This window comes from Gadus chalcogrammus, chromosome 5, assembly GCF_026213295.1.
Source record: "Gadus chalcogrammus isolate NIFS_2021 chromosome 5, NIFS_Gcha_1.0, whole genome shotgun sequence".
NCBI classification, from domain to species: domain Eukaryota; kingdom Metazoa; phylum Chordata; class Actinopteri; order Gadiformes; family Gadidae; genus Gadus; species Gadus chalcogrammus.
Window position 1 is genome coordinate 14,320,020 of NC_079416.1, and position 22,500 is coordinate 14,342,519.

General features: G+C 52.7%; 2 protein-coding genes across 2 annotated transcripts in view; both read right to left on the minus strand.

The window, feature by feature from the left end:
* Positions 1-259, minus strand: part of grhl1 (grainyhead-like transcription factor 1) — a 12,270-nt gene extending 12,011 nt beyond the window's left edge. The window contains exon 1 of the mRNA XM_056589736.1: positions 233-259. Within this exon, the coding sequence (XP_056445711.1) occupies positions 233-259 (27 nt within the window). The remainder of the gene's footprint in view (positions 1-232) is intronic.
* A 168-nt stretch (positions 260-427) lies between these two features.
* LOC130382126 (kinase D-interacting substrate of 220 kDa B-like) overlaps positions 428-22,500 on the minus strand; it is a 43,517-nt gene continuing 21,444 nt past the window's right edge. The window contains 7 exon segments of the mRNA XM_056589737.1: positions 428-472; positions 3,197-3,253; positions 4,253-4,375; positions 4,944-5,056; positions 5,059-5,154; positions 8,245-8,304; positions 8,307-8,419. Coding sequence (XP_056445712.1) covers positions 428-472; positions 3,197-3,253; positions 4,253-4,375; positions 4,944-5,056; positions 5,059-5,154; positions 8,245-8,304; positions 8,307-8,419 — 607 coding nt within the window.

A 22,500-nucleotide genomic window follows, 5' to 3' on the forward strand; every position in this document is an offset into this window, starting at 1 on the left:
ACTTTGACTGCTTCGAGAGAGGAGGGGGGGGGGGGGGGGGGGGGAGAGAGAAAGACAGACAGACAACAGACAGACAAGCACATGGAGCACGTCAGGCAGAGAGAAATGCGGGCAGACATCAGTTTGTAAAAGGCATAACTCCACCATTTTCCCTCAGTGTTTCTTTAGGGGGGAGGGAAACAGAGAGCGACAGTTGAAAGGCTGACCCACAGAAAGACACTGGCAGTCACACCGGCCTGGAGCCCAGGACATCACGCATTTACATTTATCTGTCTCCCAACAGGGCGGGGGGGGGCGGGGGAGACAGGGGTGTGGGGAAGCGTCTCTCCGGTCAGGTCAAGACAGCACAGAGATGAGGACCGGGCTATTTGGAGCAGAATTATTGGGTTTTTGTTTTACGGCTTGGTGCGCGGTGAGCCGGTGGAAGCTAATCTCTGCAGACCAGAACACCACCGCCCTGCAGCCGGGCCCACTGGAACCACAGAGAGACACGGAGGGAGAGAGACACACGGAGGGAGAGAGACATGAAGGAGGGAGGGAGGGAGGGGGGGGGGGGGGGGGGGGGGAAGAGAGAGAGAGAGAGAGAGAGGAGAGAGAGAGAGAGAGAGAGAGAGAGAGAGAGAGAGAGGAGGAGGAGATAGAGAGAGAAGAGAGAGAGAGAGAGAGAGAGAGAGAGAGAGAGAGAGAGAGAGAGAGACGCACATACAGAGAGACACACACACAGAGGGAGGGAGATAGAGATAGAAACACACGTGGTGGGAGAGAGACACGGACACAGAGGGAGATAACAGACGGACATAGGAAGAGAGACGGACATAGGAAGAGAGACAGAGAGGTACAGACACAGAGAGAGGGAGAGAGAAGGAGAGACAGACACGCACAGAGAAAGGACAGACACAGAGGGAGGGAGAAAGAGAGAGAGAGAAGAAATTGCAGCCATGGAGAGAGCCAGAGAGAGAGGCTGAGAGAAAGGACAGACACGGAGAGCGAGAGAGAGACAGAAGGCAGACAGAGGCGAGAGTGAGACATCCCCTCGCTCCACACAGGGGGAAAAGCAGAAGTTTCAGAGGGAAGAAGAAGACTTAAATACTATTTCTCAATTCAGACTGCTGAGCGACTGTTCTAGAACAAGTGTGGAAAAGCAAACGTGCGAATGTGCAAGCGTGTGTGTGTGCGTTCCGGGCAAGTGTGTGTGTGCGGTAGATGTGTTTGTGTGTGGAGAACCCTCCCGAGTGTGATAAGGCTGTAATTACAGCTGGGCTGAGCTGTGGGCCAGGCACCGCGATGGGGAAGAGGAAACAGAGCTCAGCCAGGGAGGAAGCGTCTCGCTAAGGAGATAAGCCCTGCGAGCGCCAGGCTCATTGTCACCGCCTCCGCGCACTGCGTGTGTGTGTGTGTGTGTGTGTGTGTGTGTGTGTGTGTGTGTGTGTGTGTGTGTGTGTGTGTGTGGTGTGTGTGTGTGTGGTGTGTGTGTGTGTGTGTGTGTGTGTGTGTGTGTGTGTTGCCAACCCCAACAGTCTCTCTGATGATAATCCCGGCAAGCCGGAGGAATCTGTACTTGTGCTTATATCAGCCAGGCAATTACACAGGGCTGGGCCCTGCTACATATACACACACACACACACACACACACACACACACATACAGAGACACACACAAACATCCATACAGGGACACACTCAAACACACAGGCTATCGCAAGTGCGCACACACACCAGCACATAGAGATATATACACACACACACACACACACACACACACACACACACAACCACACACACACACACAACACACCACACACACACCACACACACACACACACAGGCTATCGCAAGTGCGCACGCACACCAGCACACACATACAGACATACACACATTATTGAGCTTGTGAAAGATTTCACGCACAGAAACGGTAGGAGCATGGTTATGAACGTGGAGAAGAGCCGGGAAACTAGGATGAAGGGAGGAGAGAGAGACAAAGATAAGGAAGAGTTGGGAGATGGAAAGGAATGGCAGGAAAGAGAGAATCTTTCTAATCTTTGACGGTCGGCCTGTAACAAGCGACGTCACGGAGCATGGGCTGTTTAAAGTCTTCATCAAATTGTTTCCCTCTTTCCTCAAACGACAGAGGGTCGATGAACAGACAGCCTTCTGCTCTGCTGATGAGATCTCAACCCTTGCTACCCTCTAGTTGGTAGAGACATCGGACTGTAGATAACGTCTGAAGTCTGATGGCTGAGGAGCTCGAATCAATTCTTCACTTCAGATCTGCTTCAACCAATCACATTGCTGGGAGGTGTATCTGTATCCGGGCGTCACATGGAACGGATCCCTGCTGGAGACCAACAACCATCGAGATACGACGGTTTCCTCTCGGACCTAGAAGAACCGCTAACCGAACCGATAGGAGCAAAACCACCCGTATGCTTTTCCTCTGGCCCTGAGAGAGCGTCACGGTCGGCTCAACAACAGGAAACGCCGAGCGGACTCCGCCCCTCCACTTACTTTTTCAGGCCACAGGCGGACAGATTTGAGAGGACGGAGAGGAGCCTCAGTGTCCACCTTCTGGGTTTCCGGGCCGTTGCTGAGTGTTAGGTGAGGCACGTGTTCTTGGTGGTTAACCCTGCGCTGCGTTCAAACAGCTCACACAGGATGCTACCCAGATATCCAGCCGTGTGTGACAGTGATGAGGTGATAAGAGCGAGGCTCGATGATGATCTCCATCTAACCATCAGCGGTGGCATGCTCGGATCAGCAGTCAGTAGCCTGTTCACATCCAGGCCATGCAGATACCTGGAGGAGGAGTCCTCTCTCAGCTGCATGCATTCAGCGTGTGAGCTCATTACACACACAAAAAGGTGTCTGGGGTCGTTTTTGCTAGCAAATACGTTCCCATAATAGCTGGTCAGCTATAATAACTAGATATCGAGCTGCATTCCACCGATTCTCCATCTCCATGCCTCAACCAAACCAGGCCTGTGAGTTTGTGTGTGCCTGTGTGTTTGTGTTTGTTTGTGTGGCTGTGTGTGGTGTATGTGGCTGTGTGCTTGTGCGTGTGGCATTTGCATGTTTGTGGCTGTGTTTTTTTTTTTTGTGTGAGTGTGCAAGTGTTCAGTCTTGTGTGCATGTGTATGCATGTGCGTGCGCAGTGCGTGCGTGCTCCAATAGGTCCACTCAGCGCTGGTTAGTCGGGTTACCATGGGGGGCTCAGAGCAGCAGCGGGGCTCTTCTTTGGGGTCCTCAGCGATAACATCCTGACACGCCACAGACAAAGGGACAGCAGGTTGTATGGGGGGGGGGGGGGGGGGAGCTGGCTCAGTACATACATGGCTTCTGGAAGTAATACGGAACTCACCCTCTGGTCCTGGGTCTGTGAGGTGGACCTGGGGGCGCTCCGACCCCGGAGAGACCAGCGGGGGTCAGAGACCTCCCCAAAGGCGGCTCTGATCAGAGTCTACACTACTCTGTAGAGTACGGGATCATTAATGCTTAGGTTTCTGAGTGGAGTCAAGGCACAGAGTTTGTCTGCTACTAGAGAGACAAGAACTTTATGAACCAGACCCAGGGCCCGAGCAGGGTTTTGGGGGTACTGGGGGGGATTGGGATTTGGGGTTCGAGCCAAACTTGGTCTGACACCGGGGGGGAAGATCACAGATAAAGACTCCAGAGGACTCAGGGGGAGTGAGGGTGTTCTATAACATGGTCACGTGTCTTGTGGGTGTCGGGAGCTGTTCTGGGCAACGGCAGATTTAGATGTCCGCGTCCGAGAGGGCTTTACTTCCCTACCGTTTACAGTGTGTAAGTATTCCATCTAGCCTACAAAACAACGCTTGTGTATCACTCGTACACAACCAGGTACAGAAACAGCATCACAAGTTTACTATGGGTCATAACCATGAGGTATAACATCTATAAACACATCACCCTCCTTCCTAGAAGTCTCACCCAAAAAACGCGTTTTATCTCAAAGTGTTTGAATTGGAGCTTAAACTTAAGGGTTAATTCACACTCGTAGAGATAGAGAGCAAGAGAGTGAGAGTGAAAGAGAGAGAGACAGAGAGATAGGAGATAGAGAGATAGAAAGAGGCTCTTGAAATGGTTAGACATAGGTTGACATAGTAGTACATCCTCAAATTCATCATGGTAATAATAATGATGTTAGAGTCCAGGCGCTGGTCCTCTAGCGGACCCCCGGCTGTTCCTAGTCCCCACGCCCCTAGCGTACTGAAGGCTCCAGGCTCGGTCCTACTCACCAGGCCGCCGGCGTGCTCCTTGGGCGGTCCGTGGGCCTTAAAGGAGGGGCGGGAGAAGGAGGAGGAGGGGACGTGGTGGGGGTAATGCCGTGGCAGATGATACACATGGTTGGGGAAATACGGCTATGGGTACAACAAAATGATGGAGGCAGGGGTTAAAAACACAACACAATGGAAATCATACCAGGGGAGACCTCACACACACACACACACACACACACACCACACACACACAAACACACAACACACACACACACACACGCACGCACGCACGCACGCACGCACGCAGGCCAGCACACCACACACACACACACACACACACACACACCACACACACAACACACACCACACACACACCACACACACACACACACACACACACACACACACTTCAATGGCTACCAGGAGAGTGGAGGAGGGCTGGTGGGTTGTGGGGATCAGGGAGGGTGGAGCAGGCAGCTAGCAAGTGTCCAGTGCTTCTACTGTGAGTCTGAACCCCAGTCTGCCAGCGTCAGACGGCCAGAGGACAGAGGGTCCCTTAAACCATCATCCTCTGGTCCTGACCGGGGTCCTCTGTCAGGAGGGGAACCAAACGGTCTGTAGGAGAACCTGAGTGGCTCAGGGGGGCTAGGGACGTGTCTAAGGGACCCGGGGGGGGGGGGGGGGGCAGGGGCCTGGTCAGTGCTCTTACCCGGTTGTAGAAGGGGTGCTGCGGCCCAGTCATGCCGCTGAAGTAGGAGCTGTGAGGCTGGGGGGCCGGGGGCACCGGGAAGGAGCCGGTTGGGGAGCAGGCGGCGGGGGCGGGCCGTACCCGTGGGGGGCCGCGCGGGGCGGGGCCTCCTGCAGGGTGGGGTAGGGCACCGCGCTCATGTGGAGCTGCTCTCGGGCCGCGCGCACGTCTGGAGACAGGAGGAGACCGGTCGTTCATCATCATCATCATCATCATCATCAGCAGCGTCATCATTGTCATCGTGATGATGCTCATCATGCTAATACATGATGAAGGTCTTTCACTCTGATGGATTCTTTACAGGAGAAGGTCTCGGGTTAGAATCCTTCCCATGGGCAAGGCAGTGTGTCACGCTATACAGCTAAACACTTAATTTTGGACTGAACTCTAATTATCATCCAGAGAGAGAGAGGGAGAGGGAGAGGGTGGGCGGGAGAGAGGAGAGGGGAGGAGAGAGGAGAGGAGGAGAGAAAGAGAGGAGAGGAGGAGAGAGAGGGAGAGGGACCATGTCAAGGAAACCGATGTGTTTCAGATGGAGATTCACATGTTGGCTTTGACTCTGAAGAGCCTTTAGATCGGCCCACTCAGCAGGGCTTTAGCCTGACTCCATCCTCTCAGACGAGGGCACAGGGGAGGATCTGGGAGGTTTCACCACGCTGTAGCGAACAAAACAGACACGTTGTCATCCAGAATAAAGAGCATTCTCATCCCGATTGCAAACGGAAGAAAAAGTGGGTTTTCTTATCAATGAGATCCACTGGTGATACGTCCTCCTACTTTGATTGCTGCTAAGTAACTTTAAACGCCACCAGGAGATGTGCCAAGTCTGCCTTCTACAAATACATGGCAGCAGAGAGCTTTGGCACTGGATGCATTGCTGAATTTGTCAACAAAAAAAGGACAACTCTGTAAAAACAACATGTATTAAGTGACTAATAAATCCTGTTTAACCTGGTGGTTTGTGGGAGCCAAACGAGCACTGAGTGGGAGGGAAGCACTCTACATTACACTTAGATATCACAGAGTGAACCACTCTGCATTACACTTAGATATCACAGAGTGAACCACTCTGCATTACACTTAGATATCACAGAGTGAACCACACTGCATTACACTTAGATATCACAGAGTGAACACTCTGCATTACACTTAGATATCACAGAGTGAACCACTCTACATTACACTTAGATATCACAGAGTGAAACACACTGCATTACACTTAGATATCACAGAGTGAACCACTCTGCATTACACTTAGATATCACAGAGTGAAACACACTGCATTACACTTAGATATCACAGAGTGAAACACACTGCATTACACTTAGATATCACAGAGTGAAACCACTCACATTACACTTAGATATCACAGAGTGACCCCTCTGCATCACACTTAGATATCACAGAGTGAACCACTCTGCATCACACTTAGATATCACAGAGTGAACCACTCTGCATCACACTTAGATATCACAGAGTGAACCACTCTACATTACACTTAGATATCACAGAGTGAACCACTCTGCATTACACTTAGATATCACAGAGTGAACCGCTCTACATTACACTTAGATATCACAGAGTGAACCGCTCTGCATTACACTTAGATATCACAGAGTGAACCGCTCTGCATTACACTTAGATATCACAGAGTGAACCACTCTGCATTACACTTAGATATCACAGAGTGAAAACACTGCATTACACTTAGATATCACAGAGTGAAACACACTGCATTACACTTAGATATCACAGAGTGAAACACACTGCATTACACTTAGATATCACAGAGTGAACCACTCTGCATTACACTTAGATATCACAGAGTGGACCACTCTGCATCACACTTAGATATCACAGAGTGGACCCCTCTGCATCACACTTAGATATCACAGAGTGAACCACTCTGCATTACACTTAGATATCACAGAGTGAACCACTCGGCATTACACTTAGATATCACAGAGTGAAACACACTGCATTACACTTAGATATCACAGAGTGAACCACTCTGCATCACACTTAGATATCACAGAGTGAACCACTCTGCATCACACTTAGATATCACAGAGTGAACCACTCTGCATCACACTTAGATATCACAGAGTGAACCACTCTGCATCACACTTAGATATCACAGAGTGAACCACTCTGCATCACACTTAGATATCACAGAGTGAAAACACACTGCATCACACTTAGATATCACAGATGTGAACCACTCTGCATTACACTTAGATATCACAGAGTGAACCACTCTGCATTACACTTAGATATCACAGAGTGAAACACACTGCATTACACTAGATATCACAGAGTGAACCACTCTGCATTACACTAGATATCACAGAGTGAACCACTCTGCATTACACTTAGATATCACAGAGTGAACCACTCTGCATCACACTTAGATATCCAGAGTGGACCCCTCTGCATCACACTTAGATATCACAGAGTGGACCCCTCTGCATTACACTTAGATATCACAGAGTGAAAACTGGGGGCCCCTGAGTGGGAGGCCAGGCTGGGGAGGGGGGACAGGGGAGGGCGTGTGGCCTTCCAGTCATTACATCACGGCGTGGGACAGAACGACTTCAATGCCCAAAGCACAGGTCACCTTCCTCCTCCCCGGACACACACAGGATCGAGCCAGCCCAGCATTTACTATTGACTGTACTGGACGTCTCTGTCGACGGAGAGACCTCGGCCGGCCCGTCCGCAGTGACTCAACCCCGGGCCGACACCACAGACGTCCCGTGTCCGCGGTGTCTCTGTTGGTTCGTAAGGCAATGATGCAGCAACATAACACCACACGTCATTGGCACTCCCAGGGACGGAGGGACAGACCGGGACACACACACACACACACACACACACACACACACACACACACACACACACACACCCACACACACACACACACACACCACACACACACACACAGAACACACACACAAACACGGCGGTGCCAACGGTGACAGGGGACAACCGGTCCCTTGGGAAGAGTCAGAAGTAGCGATGAATGGCCTGAATGGCTAATGAGTGGCTGAGTGTGTGTGATGGTCTACTGTAAGTACTGTCCCTCAGCGGGGCAGGACAGCCGCGTCTCGTTTGTGGGTGTTTTCCACCTGACGGTGGGCCGGAGCAGGTACCTGTGGTTCAATAGCGGCCCCTACCTCCACCTGGGAACTCCACCTGTGTCCCCCACCCGGACTACAGCTGTGGGCGGTACACCAGCCTGACTGAGGGGCTACAGACCTGCCGATGATCTCCCTCAGCTTGGGGTCCAGGTTGACGGTGCAGGGCAGGAAGGTGTCCACGCGCGGGCGGTGAGCACGGGCGTGCGGGAGGAGAGGAACACCTCGAAGCTGCGGCTGTCCCCGTCGATCTCCAGCAGTGGCTCCACGTCCTTGGTGGTGGGGATGTTCTTGGAGATCCTGGGGAGACGGAGACGGAGGCTTCATGTGAGTTGCAGGAGAAGAACTTAGGAGTATTCAGACACAATCAATTGTATCTTGTTTGTGTTCGCAGTGCAAACTCTTAACGAGGACGATATCACGGAACAAGATGAAAATCTGTTCCAAAAGAACCAGGAACGTTTTTCTGATAGAAGGCACCTCAGTTGTTGAAGATAACATTAAACCCTATATTGTGGCTGTGGCCAAGGCAAGCTCCAGGTTCCCTGTGTCATCGTTAATTCAAAGAGAGGTATTTAAGAGGAGGATTTCCACTGAAATAAGTTGAAGGAAATTATCTACTTTAATTTATGCATGATGAAAAAGGTCCAACGGGGAAGTTGATATTTGCTAGTGCAGACGATTCAACAGAGTGGATACGTTGGAGTGGCGCTAGTGGACCGGTCATGAGGAACACAGCACCAACAGATCAACAGACAGACGGCTCCACAGACCGCGTCACCAAACCGCTCAGTGTTTCTACCGCACTGCTCCAACTAAAAACTAACAAAAACATAAATGAGCCGCATCAACACAAATCAGTGGGAGCAGTTTGCCTTGGCTTTAAGGGAAACCAAATAGAACTGTGCATAACGGCCCGAATGCTGACAAAATACACCAAGTTAAACAAAACATGTCATGACAAATTTGTTGCGATGGGCGTAAAATAACACCACCCTCAGCAGAACATTAGTGAGATGGGCGGGGAGGGGGGCGGGGGGGGGGCGGTGGATGGCAGCGATACAGCACACAACGGCCACCATTAGGCTGCTCATCATAAGTAAGGGGAGATAAGTCGATTTGGGGGGTGGGGGGGGAGATGGTTCAGGGGCGGGGGGTTTGGAGGGCAGATAGAGTGGGAGGGAGGATGCTATCTTTGCTGTGCAGAGGAGGAAATCTGAGAAGATGCCAATCAGCGCAATTTAGCAGGCCTCTCCGACGGAAAGCCGCGCGCGACGCTCTGTCACAGTTAGCGCACCGCCCTCGTTATCGCCCCGCCGAGCAAACAGCCCGCCGTGCCGATAGCTCCATCTCTGCATGATTTACCGTTTCCTGTGTCAATAGCCAGCGTTGCAGAGGAAACGCCGCCATGTGCGATCCGGCACTCGCTTCCTTGGGTTGACAGATACATAACAATAAAGGGGCGTTGGCGCTGTGAACGTGATTTAGAGCTTTACATAACAACAACAACAACAACAACAACAATAACAACAACAACCACACACGAGGCCCAGATACTTATGGACGTTTGGGTGTTACGCACGCAGAGCTCCACTGACACCGGGAGCTGTGAGCCCACATGCCTGCCCACGCCTCAGCAGCAAGGTCAAGTAACAAGGTCAGCCAACACCGTAACGTACCCAGGGGCCAGCGGGGCGCGTGCGGGCAGACGGATGAGGCCCGTCTACCTGCTAATGGCCCGGCGACAATCAGTCCATCTAGTTAATCCGATCAGTCCTACTGAAAGAGATCGTGCTCGGGACGTCATTGACGCCAGCCGTCCATCACCGGCCCAGCATGCCCTTATCAGATGAGCGGAGCAGCGAGCAGCCATGTTGACTCGATTGCCGCTCTCCTCATCTGTCCTTCCTGAGCCCCCCCCCCCCCCACCCCCCCACTCCACCGGCCCCTGGCCCACCATCTCCCACCACCACCAGCCCGGCCCTGCTGACCCCCACCCCACCCCATCCTCTCCTACTTCTCATCGTCCTCTGATACGCAGCGGGAGAAGGGGGGCATGCCCCCCCCCCCCCCCCCGTGCTCCGATCTGTTACAGCATGTGACCAGAGACCCAGCCTGTCCTGTGGCCTGATTGGTTGATTGGGGCCCAGCAGTGAAGTAACACGCTAAAGCTTTCCAGGGGAGGTCAGCATCTGTCTGGGAATAAGCCCTGTGTCCTGTTCACTGGGAATCCTAAGTAGCTCACTTAATTTAGCTTAGCAGCTGAAGAAGGGCCACTCTATAATGTTGGCTATTCCGAAACGATACAGTGTACAACGAGGACACAGAGCCGAAAGAGGAAACTAGAGGAGATGAAAAGTCGAGTGTACACTGGACCGGTTCAGAAGAGGAAAGCTAAGCCATGGGATTCCTACGTGCTCTATCGTTCAGTAGGTGAAGGAGCCGTTGAGCACCAGAGACATCAGACTCAGTCACTCGTTCAATGGCCGTCGACTGACAAGCTTGGGGCCTGGTGGCGGCAGCGGGGATGAGTGACAGGGCCCTGCGGCTGTGGGGGAGGGGGGGGGGGGGGGGGGGGGAGGGGGGGGGGGGGGGGAGGGGCGGGCCCTCCATCGCCTCACAGCACCATTGTTTGTTTCCATGTCATGTGACTGGGGTGCATCGTGTCATCATCCCGCCAGCGGCTGCAGGTGGATCTGTGTCATCCACCCACTCACAGAGGGCGCGGCGGCCGGGCGGGTAGAGGGGGGGGGGGGGGGGGAGGGAGCGGAGGGGGAAGAGAGGGAGGATGGGAGGGCGCCGGGCGAGCAGAGGACAGCGGGCCACAGCTGTGCTCCAGCGGACAAAGCCTCCACTCACTGACTTTCTGTGTGTGAGAACCTTTAAGCAGAAGGTCGCACAGAAGGTCACCCAGTTGGCACACTGATGACCCCGGGCCCATGTGACCTTCGTCACTCGTGGGGGGGGGGGGGGCAGGACGAGACAGATGTCACAAACACAAACATGTACAGGCGGGCACGCTGGTGTGTGTGCACCAAGGCATCAATCTCTTTTGTGGTGGACCTTTTACATGCTGTGGATGTGTGTGTATGTGTGTGTGTCCGCCTGCCCCCCTGTAGGGCATCAAAGGCATCGATGCTCTCTTCACATTTAAGGAGAATCCGTCAGGATCAACGGTCCAGTGGTGAACTGAAAACTTTGAGGGGGAATCATACAGCGGCTATGCACGGGTTTGTGTGTGTGTGTGTGTGTGTGTGTGTGTGTGTGTGTGTGTGTGTGTGTGTGTGTGTGTGTGTGTGTGTGTGTGTGTGTGTGTGTGTGTGTGTGTGTGTGTGTGTGTGTGTGTGAGTTCCTTTCCCATGAACTGTATTAACCCGTCTGCGGACTGAGAGAGGCTTGTGATTCTGCCTCCACCTCCAGCTGCTCAATGCTGTTTATTTGTGGGTCTGTGAACACGGACTAACAGGAGCCAATGACTCACAACCACACACACACACACACACACACACACACACACACACACACACACACACACACACACACACACACACACACACACACACACACACACACACACACACACACACACACACTTCCGTCTTCTGTGGAACTAAAATATCCAATGAATTTACGAGGATTCTTCTCCATTTATGAGACAATAATGAATCACTGGCTTCGAGATAAGCGAGCGAAAACAACCCAGAAAACCTTTAAAAATTCTTTAACCGTAGAACATGTTTTGAAATGTTTTGGCTAGGAACATCTGGTTTCAGCTAAGCTTTCCCTTTGGATAGAGGGTACCTCAGTAATTGGTGAAGTTAACATTAAACCCTACATTGTGGCTGAGGCCAAAGCCAAGGGAAACTCTGCATGCTACATCGCAGTTCCCAATGTCATTGTTGAAAACAACCCAAATTAACAACAAATGATTGATTATGAACGCTGATGTGCCGCATCCATCACTGAGCTCCCCCCGGGCTTACTGACCGAGAGGCAGTGACTATCACTCGCACTGACCCGGTCCGCAACCGGCATTCTCCACTGACCTAGTTAGGCTCCCCATGCTCCTGTCAATCAGAGCGGGCTAGCCCCGCCCCCTACCAGCCTCCAGATAGGATGAGGAAGATGGCGGAAGACAGAAAGAAGAAAAGGAGGAACGTGACTCATTGAGGGAGGTGACCCAGAATGAAATGAAGAAATGAGAGAAGAATGAAGGGACAGAAAAAAAGGAGGAAAGTCCCTCAGAGGCCTGGGAGTGATGGGGGTGTGAGGGTAAACGCTGCCCATTAGAACACACTGGCAGTGTTCACCACACGGCTCACACCCTTTGATGAGACCACTTAGAGTCAATTGATGTTGACTAGTTGTTCAAGTCATCAAACAAATGATATCTGTCATTCTCCTTCCTCCCAGGACACGGTGACTGAGACCCCAGAACAAAGCTTCCTTATCAGGGATCTCTCGTCGTCAGACAAGATGGACGCCCCCCGTTTGAGTGCAGAGGAAGCTGTCATGCTGCCTTTAAACAGGCTGATGAGATACACTCGGGCCGTCCCTGCAGCGGCTCGCACACAAAGGGCCCATTGACGGGGCCCCGGGCCCGGCAGCGGTAAGAGTGCTGAGGGCCGGCCGTCGTCCGTGCGGCGGGCCCCTTGAGGGCCTCTCGGCTTATGCAAATGCTAATAGGTCTCTGCGCGTCTTCTGAGGGACCCGGCCTTTCTTCTGCTGCCCTCAGCCTGGCAGGCACTGGGGCCGAGGGGCGGGGCCAGAGAGAGTCCAGACACCTCCCTCTCACCCTCACCCTCCCTCTCACCCTCACCCTCCCTCTCACCCTTATCCTCCCTCTCACCCTCACCCTCTCCGTTGCCTGCCTCCCCCGCCAAATCAGTGGGCTGACTCTGCCAAGTCCTGACGCCACCATAGACGCTAAAGCCCGGCCGCACGCAGCAGAATCTCTCCCTGACAAACGTCCCATAAAAGGCCCGGACACACGCGCCTCGCACACAGCGGTGGGGTCTTTGTCTCCAGAATCCGATTAGGACGGTCGGAGGCACAGCGCTGCGCCGGGTGATCTTCTAGATGCGGGGCTCGTGCTGGCACGCGTCTCCCCCCCCCCCCCCCCCCCCCCCCCCCCCCCCCCCCCACCCCCACAGAGCTCTGATCGGGCTGGGCCACTGACAGGCCAACACGCTGGCGTCAGCAATGGGATGGGGGGGCTATTGTTGCATGAGAGGATGCCAGCACCACCCCCCCCCCACCCCCACCCCAGAGGCGGAGAAGGGGAGCGCAAATGTGGTTTCACTTTGGCCGACGCCATGTTCTCTGTACGCTCTAAACCCCAGACATATTTCATTGATTTGAATCAAATGCTGCAAGAAATGTTCTTCCCTCCTTTCTCCCCCCGCCCTCCTCCCTTTCCCCCCTCCCCCACTCTCACCCGATCCGTCTTTGCCTCTCGCTGCCTTCCCCCTCTCTCTCCCCCCCTCAGCTTTGCTGGACTTCGGGGCAGTACCAACCAATGAGAGAAATGTACGGCGGTGGCGTCTGCTTTCCATATACATCTGCGGCCGTTAAGTCTGCGTAATTGCGCGCTGCTATGTTTGAGCCGGACCTCTGAGTCCCCGCGCCAACCACAGAGACGAGCCGGGCTAATGGGAAACACACCAGGCTGATAAAACTCCCCGGCAGCCCCGGCGTGATTGGCCCGTCAGGCGCGGGCCCCGGCCTGCTTGCTCCAAAACCTTGATTAAACTCATGTGCCGTGTGTGTGTGTGCGCACACACACACAAAAACAACACAAGAACTCAGCCACTCCGTTCCAGACCCCGAAAACCTGAGCTGAACCCTCGGTTCAGAACAGCCCCCGGCCCCGTTCAGGGAAAGTATGACCAGGCTGCAAACCTCAAGCCGCCTGATTTATGAACAGGGAGGGATGCTGTGAGGGTCCTGAACCAGGAGGATCCAACGGTGAAGTCTAGGGGCCGGAGGGGGGCTATGTGAGGGGCTAATCACAAACGGAGAGAGGCGTTCTGACACTAATTGAGCCATGGAGGAGCTGTGGTGGGCTAATGGCGGTGAGGGCCAGTTAATATCATATCATCTCATGGCGTGGAGGAGGAGGAAGAGGAGGAGGAGAGCAGGAAACGGATCTGCTTTATGTACGCTATGTGTCTGGGATGGATTATCTAACTCCAAGGAGAAGTGGCGATGAGCCTCATCGTTACAAGCCAAGCAAAGCCCTCTGCGTGACCAGGGAGCAGACCTCAACAAGTACGCCCTCATCGGAGTCATAGCATAACAGACAGGACAGGCTGACCTTTAGAAAGATGAATTGAGGTTATATAATATCTTAAACATGAGATCCACTGAGGGAGGGAGCGGGGAGGGGGAGTTTATTCCAAAACGTGGGTCCATTTTTGGATGCCGCCTTTATTTCATTCCTCAATGTCCTGAATACTCGGCCAGGGGGGGGGGAATCTTGGTAGGCGCCTGCGATTCAGGGAACCTTTTCAGCGATGAAACCGCATCATTCCAGACAACTTAGCAGGAAAATCTGATAGCTGAAATCCTTAAGCTGTACACCGACTGGCCGCACGGCCGTGCCCAGAATGAAAAGCTTCTTTAAAACAGAGATACCCGTGCTCTTTCTCACGGCCTGGAGACACAGCGTAGGCTCAAACACACACACGCACACACGCACACACACACACTTTTGTATGACTTCCAATGACCAATGGCCTGGTACGACATTAAAACAGTATGCAGACACTGCAAACAAAGACGGAAATGGTTCCGCAGCCACTATTAACATAATGTTTATCTTAGCAGTTAATCAAGTTTCAGTTTCTCTGTACAGTTTCTCTGAGTGGGTGATCAAATAAATGCCTAAACTGAACTTAACTGCCATATGATAAAAATAAACCAACAACAAAACAGACCCGGATAAATCTTTAGTGAGAACAGTGTGTGAAATGTGATAAACATCTGAAGACAAACACACAAACCGAAACACACACACACACACACACACACACACACACACACACACACACACACACACACACACACACACACACACACACACACACACACACACACACACACACTCCAACGAAACACACACATACACACACACACAGAAACACACACACACACCCACAGGTCGATAAACAAAACCACAACTGTCAGAACGTGTTAATTCACCAGGCCACTGTATCTATAGGCACAAATGTGGGCCAACATGCTCTTTTTATGGACTACTAGTACACCAGCAGCATAGCTATCGTTACCACTGTCGTACTGGTTTAAAACAAATACTTTTGGTTTTCCCTGCGGCCCAAAAAGTGTACATTTCTGACTTTCTGACAGAATTCCGCGGTCCATCACCTTGGGACAGGTCCTTGTTTTTCATATTGAATCCATAAATGCTAGCGTGGTTATTCTAAATCCACATTAAAGGTGTTCATGTGATCGTGCCTCTCAGTCTAATCCTACCGGAGCTTAGCAACAGGAATGAAAAGGGCTTTAAGGATTTGCTTACAAAGAATGCTCTTGTCGAGTTCACTTGACAGAATAGGCGCACACAAACTTCAAATTGTTCAACTTGTAATACTAGTGTGTACATAACATCGAAATTGACAAATTTTTGCAACAGCGTGGAGATGCAGGGTAGGCTCTGTCTCTCACACACACACACACACACACACACACACACACACACACACACACACACACACACACACACACACACACACACACACACACACACACACACACACACACACACACACACACACGTGGTTTGTGACCAGTGCTCAGTGGGGTTTGGTGATGGGAGGAGGGGGAGGCTGATTCACGCGTTAGTCACCAATGTCATGCAAACACCTGAGGGCTTGAGGATCAACAACGTAGGCCTCGAGCAAACACATGCACCCACACACACCCAAACAGCTCAGCAAATTAACAAACACACACACCTAGGACGCCACCCTAAATACACACAGACAGCGGTCACAACAGCAGCACCAGATTACTGGCTTCCCTCTGAAAACACAAACAGCATAACAGCCAAGGGGCCTGACAGGGCAGTGTGTGAGCATTATAGGGGTGTGTGTGTTGGTGTGTATGTATGTATGTATGTATATAGGTGTGTGTGTAGATAGGGGTGCGCGCGTGCGTGCGTGCGTGCGTGCGTGCGTGCGTGCGTGCGTGCGTGCGTGCGTGCGTGCGTGCGTGCGTGCGTGCGTGCGTGTTCCGAGCAGCTCCCCTGCCCCGGGGGCCTGCAGCCACACCTGAGACAAGCAAGCCCCCCTGACGCCCCCCCCCCCCCCCCCCCCTGGGTTTCACCCAGCAGGTGAGAGCACCCACATGATGCTGCCCATCCCCCCCTGGCCTCCACCACATACACACTCTGCCTGGAATCCACCAATCAGAGATCCCACTCCAACCCCAACCTCCTCCACCTCCTCCGTCCTGTCCCCTCCCTCCCTCCACCCCCGCCTGGGCTCCACTGCCCTCAGCGCTGCTCAGGGTCCGCTGTCCCTCCGTCAACACATGACCACCAGCATCTGGGTGGGGGCCAGTGACCCAGTGTGTGTAGGCTAAATAAAGAAGGTGTCTCCCCCGGTGAGGTGGGGGAGGAGGGGGGCATGTTTGCCTCTTCGCCGCCTTTGTTTATTTGATTTGATTGTCTTTAAACAAATTCAGGGGTGCTTTAGGGCGGCTCTGAGAGTTAGTTTTTATTCTGTTGAGATCCGTCTCTCGGGGTCCTGCTGCTGGACAGGGCAGCAGAGACAGAGACAGACAGACAGACAGACATGAGGACCAAGCTATAGAGACAGACAGACAGACATGAGGACCAGGCTATAGAAGCAGACAGACAGACAGACAGACATGAGGACAAGGCTGTAGAGACAGACAGACAGACAGACATGAGGACCAGGCTATAGAGACAGACAGACAGACATGAGGACAAGGCTGCAGAGACTGACAGACAGACATTAGGAGGACCAGGAGTGTTCCACAGTTCATCTGGTGTGAGGCTGGAGACCGTGTATACACCTGAACAACAGCCAGAGGAATAAGAGCAAAGTCTTCTCCCAAGAAGGCAGATGAAGTTCAGAAGTATTGATCCGATGAGAACAAATGGATTCTGCCAGTTTTTTGAGAAACTCAAGAGCTTCTCTTTAAGAGCTGCCTGCGCTTTTATTCCAGCGCTTTTATTATTACACGTTATTGCGACCAAATTACAATAATTGTGCCGATTAAAGGAGTGCTGAATGACGAGGGTGTCATCTTAATGTTTTAGTGCTCGGGACAGGAGTCTCTCTAATTAAGGCTGCACGGAAGCCTTGCGCACACACACACACACACACACACACACACACACACACACACACACACACACACACACACACACACACACAGACACAGACACACACACACACACACACACACACACACACACACACACACACACACACACACACACACACACACACACACACACACACAGACACAGACACAGACACAGACACACACACACACACACACACACACACACACACACACACACACACACACACACAGACACACACACACACACACACTCATTACTGGGTGTGTGTGTGCGTATGGAGGGTGGGGTCCGAGAAGCGGCTGGCTCTAACAGAGGGGCGGGTCTGCAGAGGAAGAACAGGATGCGAGAAGGAAGCGGGGGGAAAAAGCGAAGAAGAAGAAGAATGTAATTATTGGTGCAAAAAATAAGAAGTCCAGAAATAAGTCAGACTTCTAAGAACCTACATTAGCTCTCTTACGCTAGGTTTCCTGTGTGTTTGTGTGCGTGCGTGTGTGTGTGCGTGTGTGTACCAAGCTAAGCACCGCTTGCATCCTAGTATCTGATTAATTATACCGGTTCCCAGAGGACCCAGGGCATATGCTCCTACACTGTTGTCACAGCTCCGTGTGTGCGGGGGTGTGAGGAAAGCAGGTTTGGTGTGTAGAAATTGTGACAGGTTTCCTGTGTTTACTTAAGTTTGTATACACATGTTGCATTGAGCGTATATGTCATGCAAATGTATGTGTACACAAGTGTGTGTGTTCTCTGTCTGTTGTGTGTGTGTGTGTGTGTGTGTGTGTGTGTGTGTGTGTGTGTGTGTGTGTGTGTGTGTGTGTGTGTGTGTGTGTGTGTGTGTGTGTGTGTGTGTGTGTGTGTGTGTGCATACATTCTTGTGTGTGTGTGTGTCTGTGTGTGCGTGTGAGTGCATGTTAGTGAAGAGAACATATTCAGGGACCACGCCAGGAAAGAGTACTGTGTGCAGCGGGGGCGGCCTGGCAGAGACAGGGCACCAGATGTCAGAGCTGGTTCAGACCCGGATCCTGGATCCAGGCTCTGGTCCCATGACCTGGACCCAGGGCCAGGACTCAGGGACCCAGGGCCGAAGGACCCCGACCCAGAACTCAGGACCTGGACTCAGGGCCCAGGACTCAGGGACCCAGGGACGAAGGACCCAGACCCAGAACTCAGGACCTGGACTCAGGGCCCAGGACTCAGGGACCCAGGGACGAAGGACCCAGACCCAGAACTCAGGACCTGGACTCAGGGCCCAGGACTCAGGGCCCAGGACTCAGGGACCCAGGGACCCAGGGACGAAGGACCCAGACCCAGAACTCAGGACCTGGACTCAGGGCCCAGAAACGACCCGGTGTGTGTGTATGCATGGTCGATGCTTGTCCGTGCGTGTGAGGTTGCTAAATTCAAGAAAACTCTTCTTCAGGTCACAAACTTTCTTGGTTAAAGAACAAAATTGCAGATTTGTAAAAAAAAAAAAAAGGAACCAAACAAAGGCATTCTCCATCAGATTAGTCTGGAGGCTGGAGCAGCGTCCCGATAGAGGACTTAGCGCTCCGTGTTTTCTCCTCTGGTCCGTCCTGCTACTGAACTTCACACACAGCGAGCCACTGCCAGGCAGAGCCGCTGAAAACAGCTTTTAGCCATTTTGACCGCGCACTGTGAGAAATGCTGAAGAACACGATAAGAGCGTGTCTGAGGAGGCGGTATTTCCCCTGCTTGTGAAAGAGGAAGGCCCCCAGCCTCATGCCAGCCGGCGCTGAAGAGAGGGCCTCCTGCCTCTTTAAATCTAAACCGCCGCCCCCACCGTTCTTACTAACCTCATTACACCAGCGTGTGTGATGCGTGTCTGGGGACGTACTCTGTTAAAGTGTTTCGTATTTATTTTTAAACGCGAGCGGCGTGTTTCTGAAGAACGCGGCGATCCCCCTCGTCAGCTGTATAATCGATTCACACGACAACAGCAGAGTCCGATCGGAGGTTCGCTGTTCGAACCCACCGAGGGGCGCCGGGCGAGGGTCCGCTGTGCTGCGGCGCACTGAGCGTCCTGCAGAGGAAGAGGAGCCGCCATGGCGTGACTGCGATGTGCTGCAACAGTTGACCTATTAGAGGGCTGACTCACCCCGCGTTCGCTCCACCACTAATACGTTCACTTAGCCATCAGCGCGTGGGGGGGGGGCAGTACCGCTCCTACAGGAGGGCACGCACAGCGGTGCGAGATTCACACATCCGAACCGCACGTTCATACCTCACACACACACACACACACACACCCGTGCCATGCCACGTACATACATACAAGCATGCACACACACGCACACACACACAAAAAACGTGTGAGCATTCACACACACACACACACACAAGTGCACACACCACACACACACACACACACACACACACACACACACACACACACACACACACACACACACACACACACACACACACACACACACACACACACACACACACACACACACATACACACACACACACACACACACACACACACAAGCGTCAACACAGAGATACAAACACACAGCCTCAACTGCCTTTTGGTTTGCTGCTGATAACAGACAAACTCAATCAGGCTAGCCGGAGGCCGCAGCTCAGAATAACAGGCTGGCTCCGGCGTTCACATGGCCTCGTGGTGCAGGGGAATTTACGGATTAGTGCAGATTGTACTCAAGTTAGGTTTGAATAATCAAATAATAAGGTCGCTGAGCGTGGTTTCTCTTGGTTGAGCTGCATGGACAGTACACACTGTCTGACGTTGAGGGGGGGGGGACGTTGGGAGGAAGGAGAGGACTCTCTGGTTGGGAGGAAGGAGAGAGGAAGGAGAGGAGGGAGAGGAAGGAGAGGACTTTCTGGTTGGGAGGAAGGAGAGAGGAAGGAGAGGAGGAAGAGAAAGGAGAGGACTTTCTGTTGGGAAGGCAGGAGAGGACTCTCTGGGAGGAAGGAGAGGACTCTCTGGGAGGAAGGAGAGGACTCTCTGGGAGGAAGGAGAGGGCTCTGGTTGGGAGGAAGGAGAGGACTCTCTGGTTGGGAGGAAGGAGAGGACTCTGGTTGGGAGGAAGGAGAGGACTCTCTGGTTGGGAGGAAGGAGAGGACTCTCTGGTTGGGAGGAAGGAGAGGACCCTGGTTGGGAGGAAGGAGAGGACTCTCTGGTTGGGAGGAAGGAGAGGACTCTGGTTGGGAGGAAGGAGAGGACTCTCTGGGAGGGAGGAGAGGACTCTGGTTGGGAGGAAGGAGAGGACTCTGGTTGGGAGGAAGGAGAGGACTCTCTGGTGGGGAAGGTGGAGAGAGGAAGGAGTGGACTCTTTGTGAGGAAGGAGATGACTCTCTGGTTGGGAGGGGGCCAGAGAGAAGCTCAGCTCCAGCGAGTATCTCTCCAACGAGGAGTAAGAGAAGAGAACGAGGAGCAAAACATTAGAACAAGAGACAAGGACTCTCAGATCACAGGAACACAAAAAAGAGGAAGAAGGGGGGATAGAAAGAGATGCGAGAGAAAGAGAGAGAGGGGGTGGGGGCTTATCTGCTGCAGATCAGCGCCAGAGATAAGGGCTACAGGCGAGGCGTCCCTGTTTAGCCCCGTTTGAGGCTTCCTGTCATCATCATTAGGGCCGGCCCTTAGATGGCTGCGGCAGAACCACTGCAGCCCTCTGCTCAGATAACCAGCGAGGGGGAGATAAGCCCGGGCAGGACCGTTGGTAACGAGCAGCGCTGCAGCCGCAGCGCGGCCTCACGTGAGGTCGACTGCAGCTCTGTGGTGGAGCCCGGCAGTGGACCACACTCCTCTGCATATGTTAAACAGTTAGCACGTTCTTCGTCTCTTTCAACCACACCGTTAGAACGTTGAAGTCTGGTGGAAAAACCCTAGCCGTAGACAACGTTTAAGATGGAGTCACGCTCGAACGAGAAAAGACATCCGATCCAGATAGTGATAAAGAGAGGGCGCGCGTCGACGTGCTCTCATGTGTTCACCGACGAGGCCCTGTGGCGCCGGCCGCTCCGCTCAAACCCTAAACGCTTGCGACAGCGTATAAACATCACTCTGGGACGCTATAGAAATAGCAAACCAGGCCAGGCGATGCCTGCGCATCACCACTGAGGCTCTAGCAGTTGGAGCAGCGGGCTAACCAGTCAGGGTGCGTCGCTGTTAGCATCACAGAGCGCTTGGGTGTGTGTTTGCTGTTAGCAACACAAGAGCGATTGGGTGTGTGTGTGTGTGTGTGTTTGTGTTTGCTGTTAGAATTACACAGAGCGATTGGGTGATTGCATATGTGTGTGTTTGCTGTTCGCATTACAGAAAGTGCTTGGAGGGTTGTGTGTGTGTGTATGTGTATATGTGTACATGTGTGTTTGTGTGTGTGAGCATCACGGGGAGCAATGGGGTGTGTGTTAGAGGAGAGGGGGGGTGCTTCTGACTCAGGCTGGCCGAGCGGCTGACAGTAAGCGCCTGTGACACTTCTCTGCCGCGGGAGTCCCAGGCGCTAGTGTATTGTGACAGAGTGCAACCTTTAAAGGCCAGCCACTGATGAACAACAGCTCCCAGATCAGACGACCGGCCTGCTACCGCCCTCCACTTCTCATGCATGGCAACCGCCGCAGAAACAAACACGCTGTCGTCTGATGCTCTTTATCCTCCTACCGGCCGTGTTCAGGCCTGACTCGGGGCCTGTGAAGCCTAACGTAAAGGCCCCATAAGTTGGAAGTGGCATTTAAAAAAAGGCTGCTTTGAATCACTCACTGATGGGTTTTATATACAAACGGGTGATTTGTACACAATCACCATTTATATTGCGTATTATGATCAATTACAAGACCTCTTAATCTACGGCCTTTTGTGGTTTGGCTCCATGAGCCCCTGGCAGTGACTGTAAGACCAGTGTTCCCTGTGCTGAGATATAGAGCTTATACTGCCATCTACTGACCATGTTTGATAGAAGCCGTTTTGAAGTGATAGAGACAGTGATGGGCGATGCCATAGAACCAGAATTAAAGCAATAATGCACACAAATATACAAAA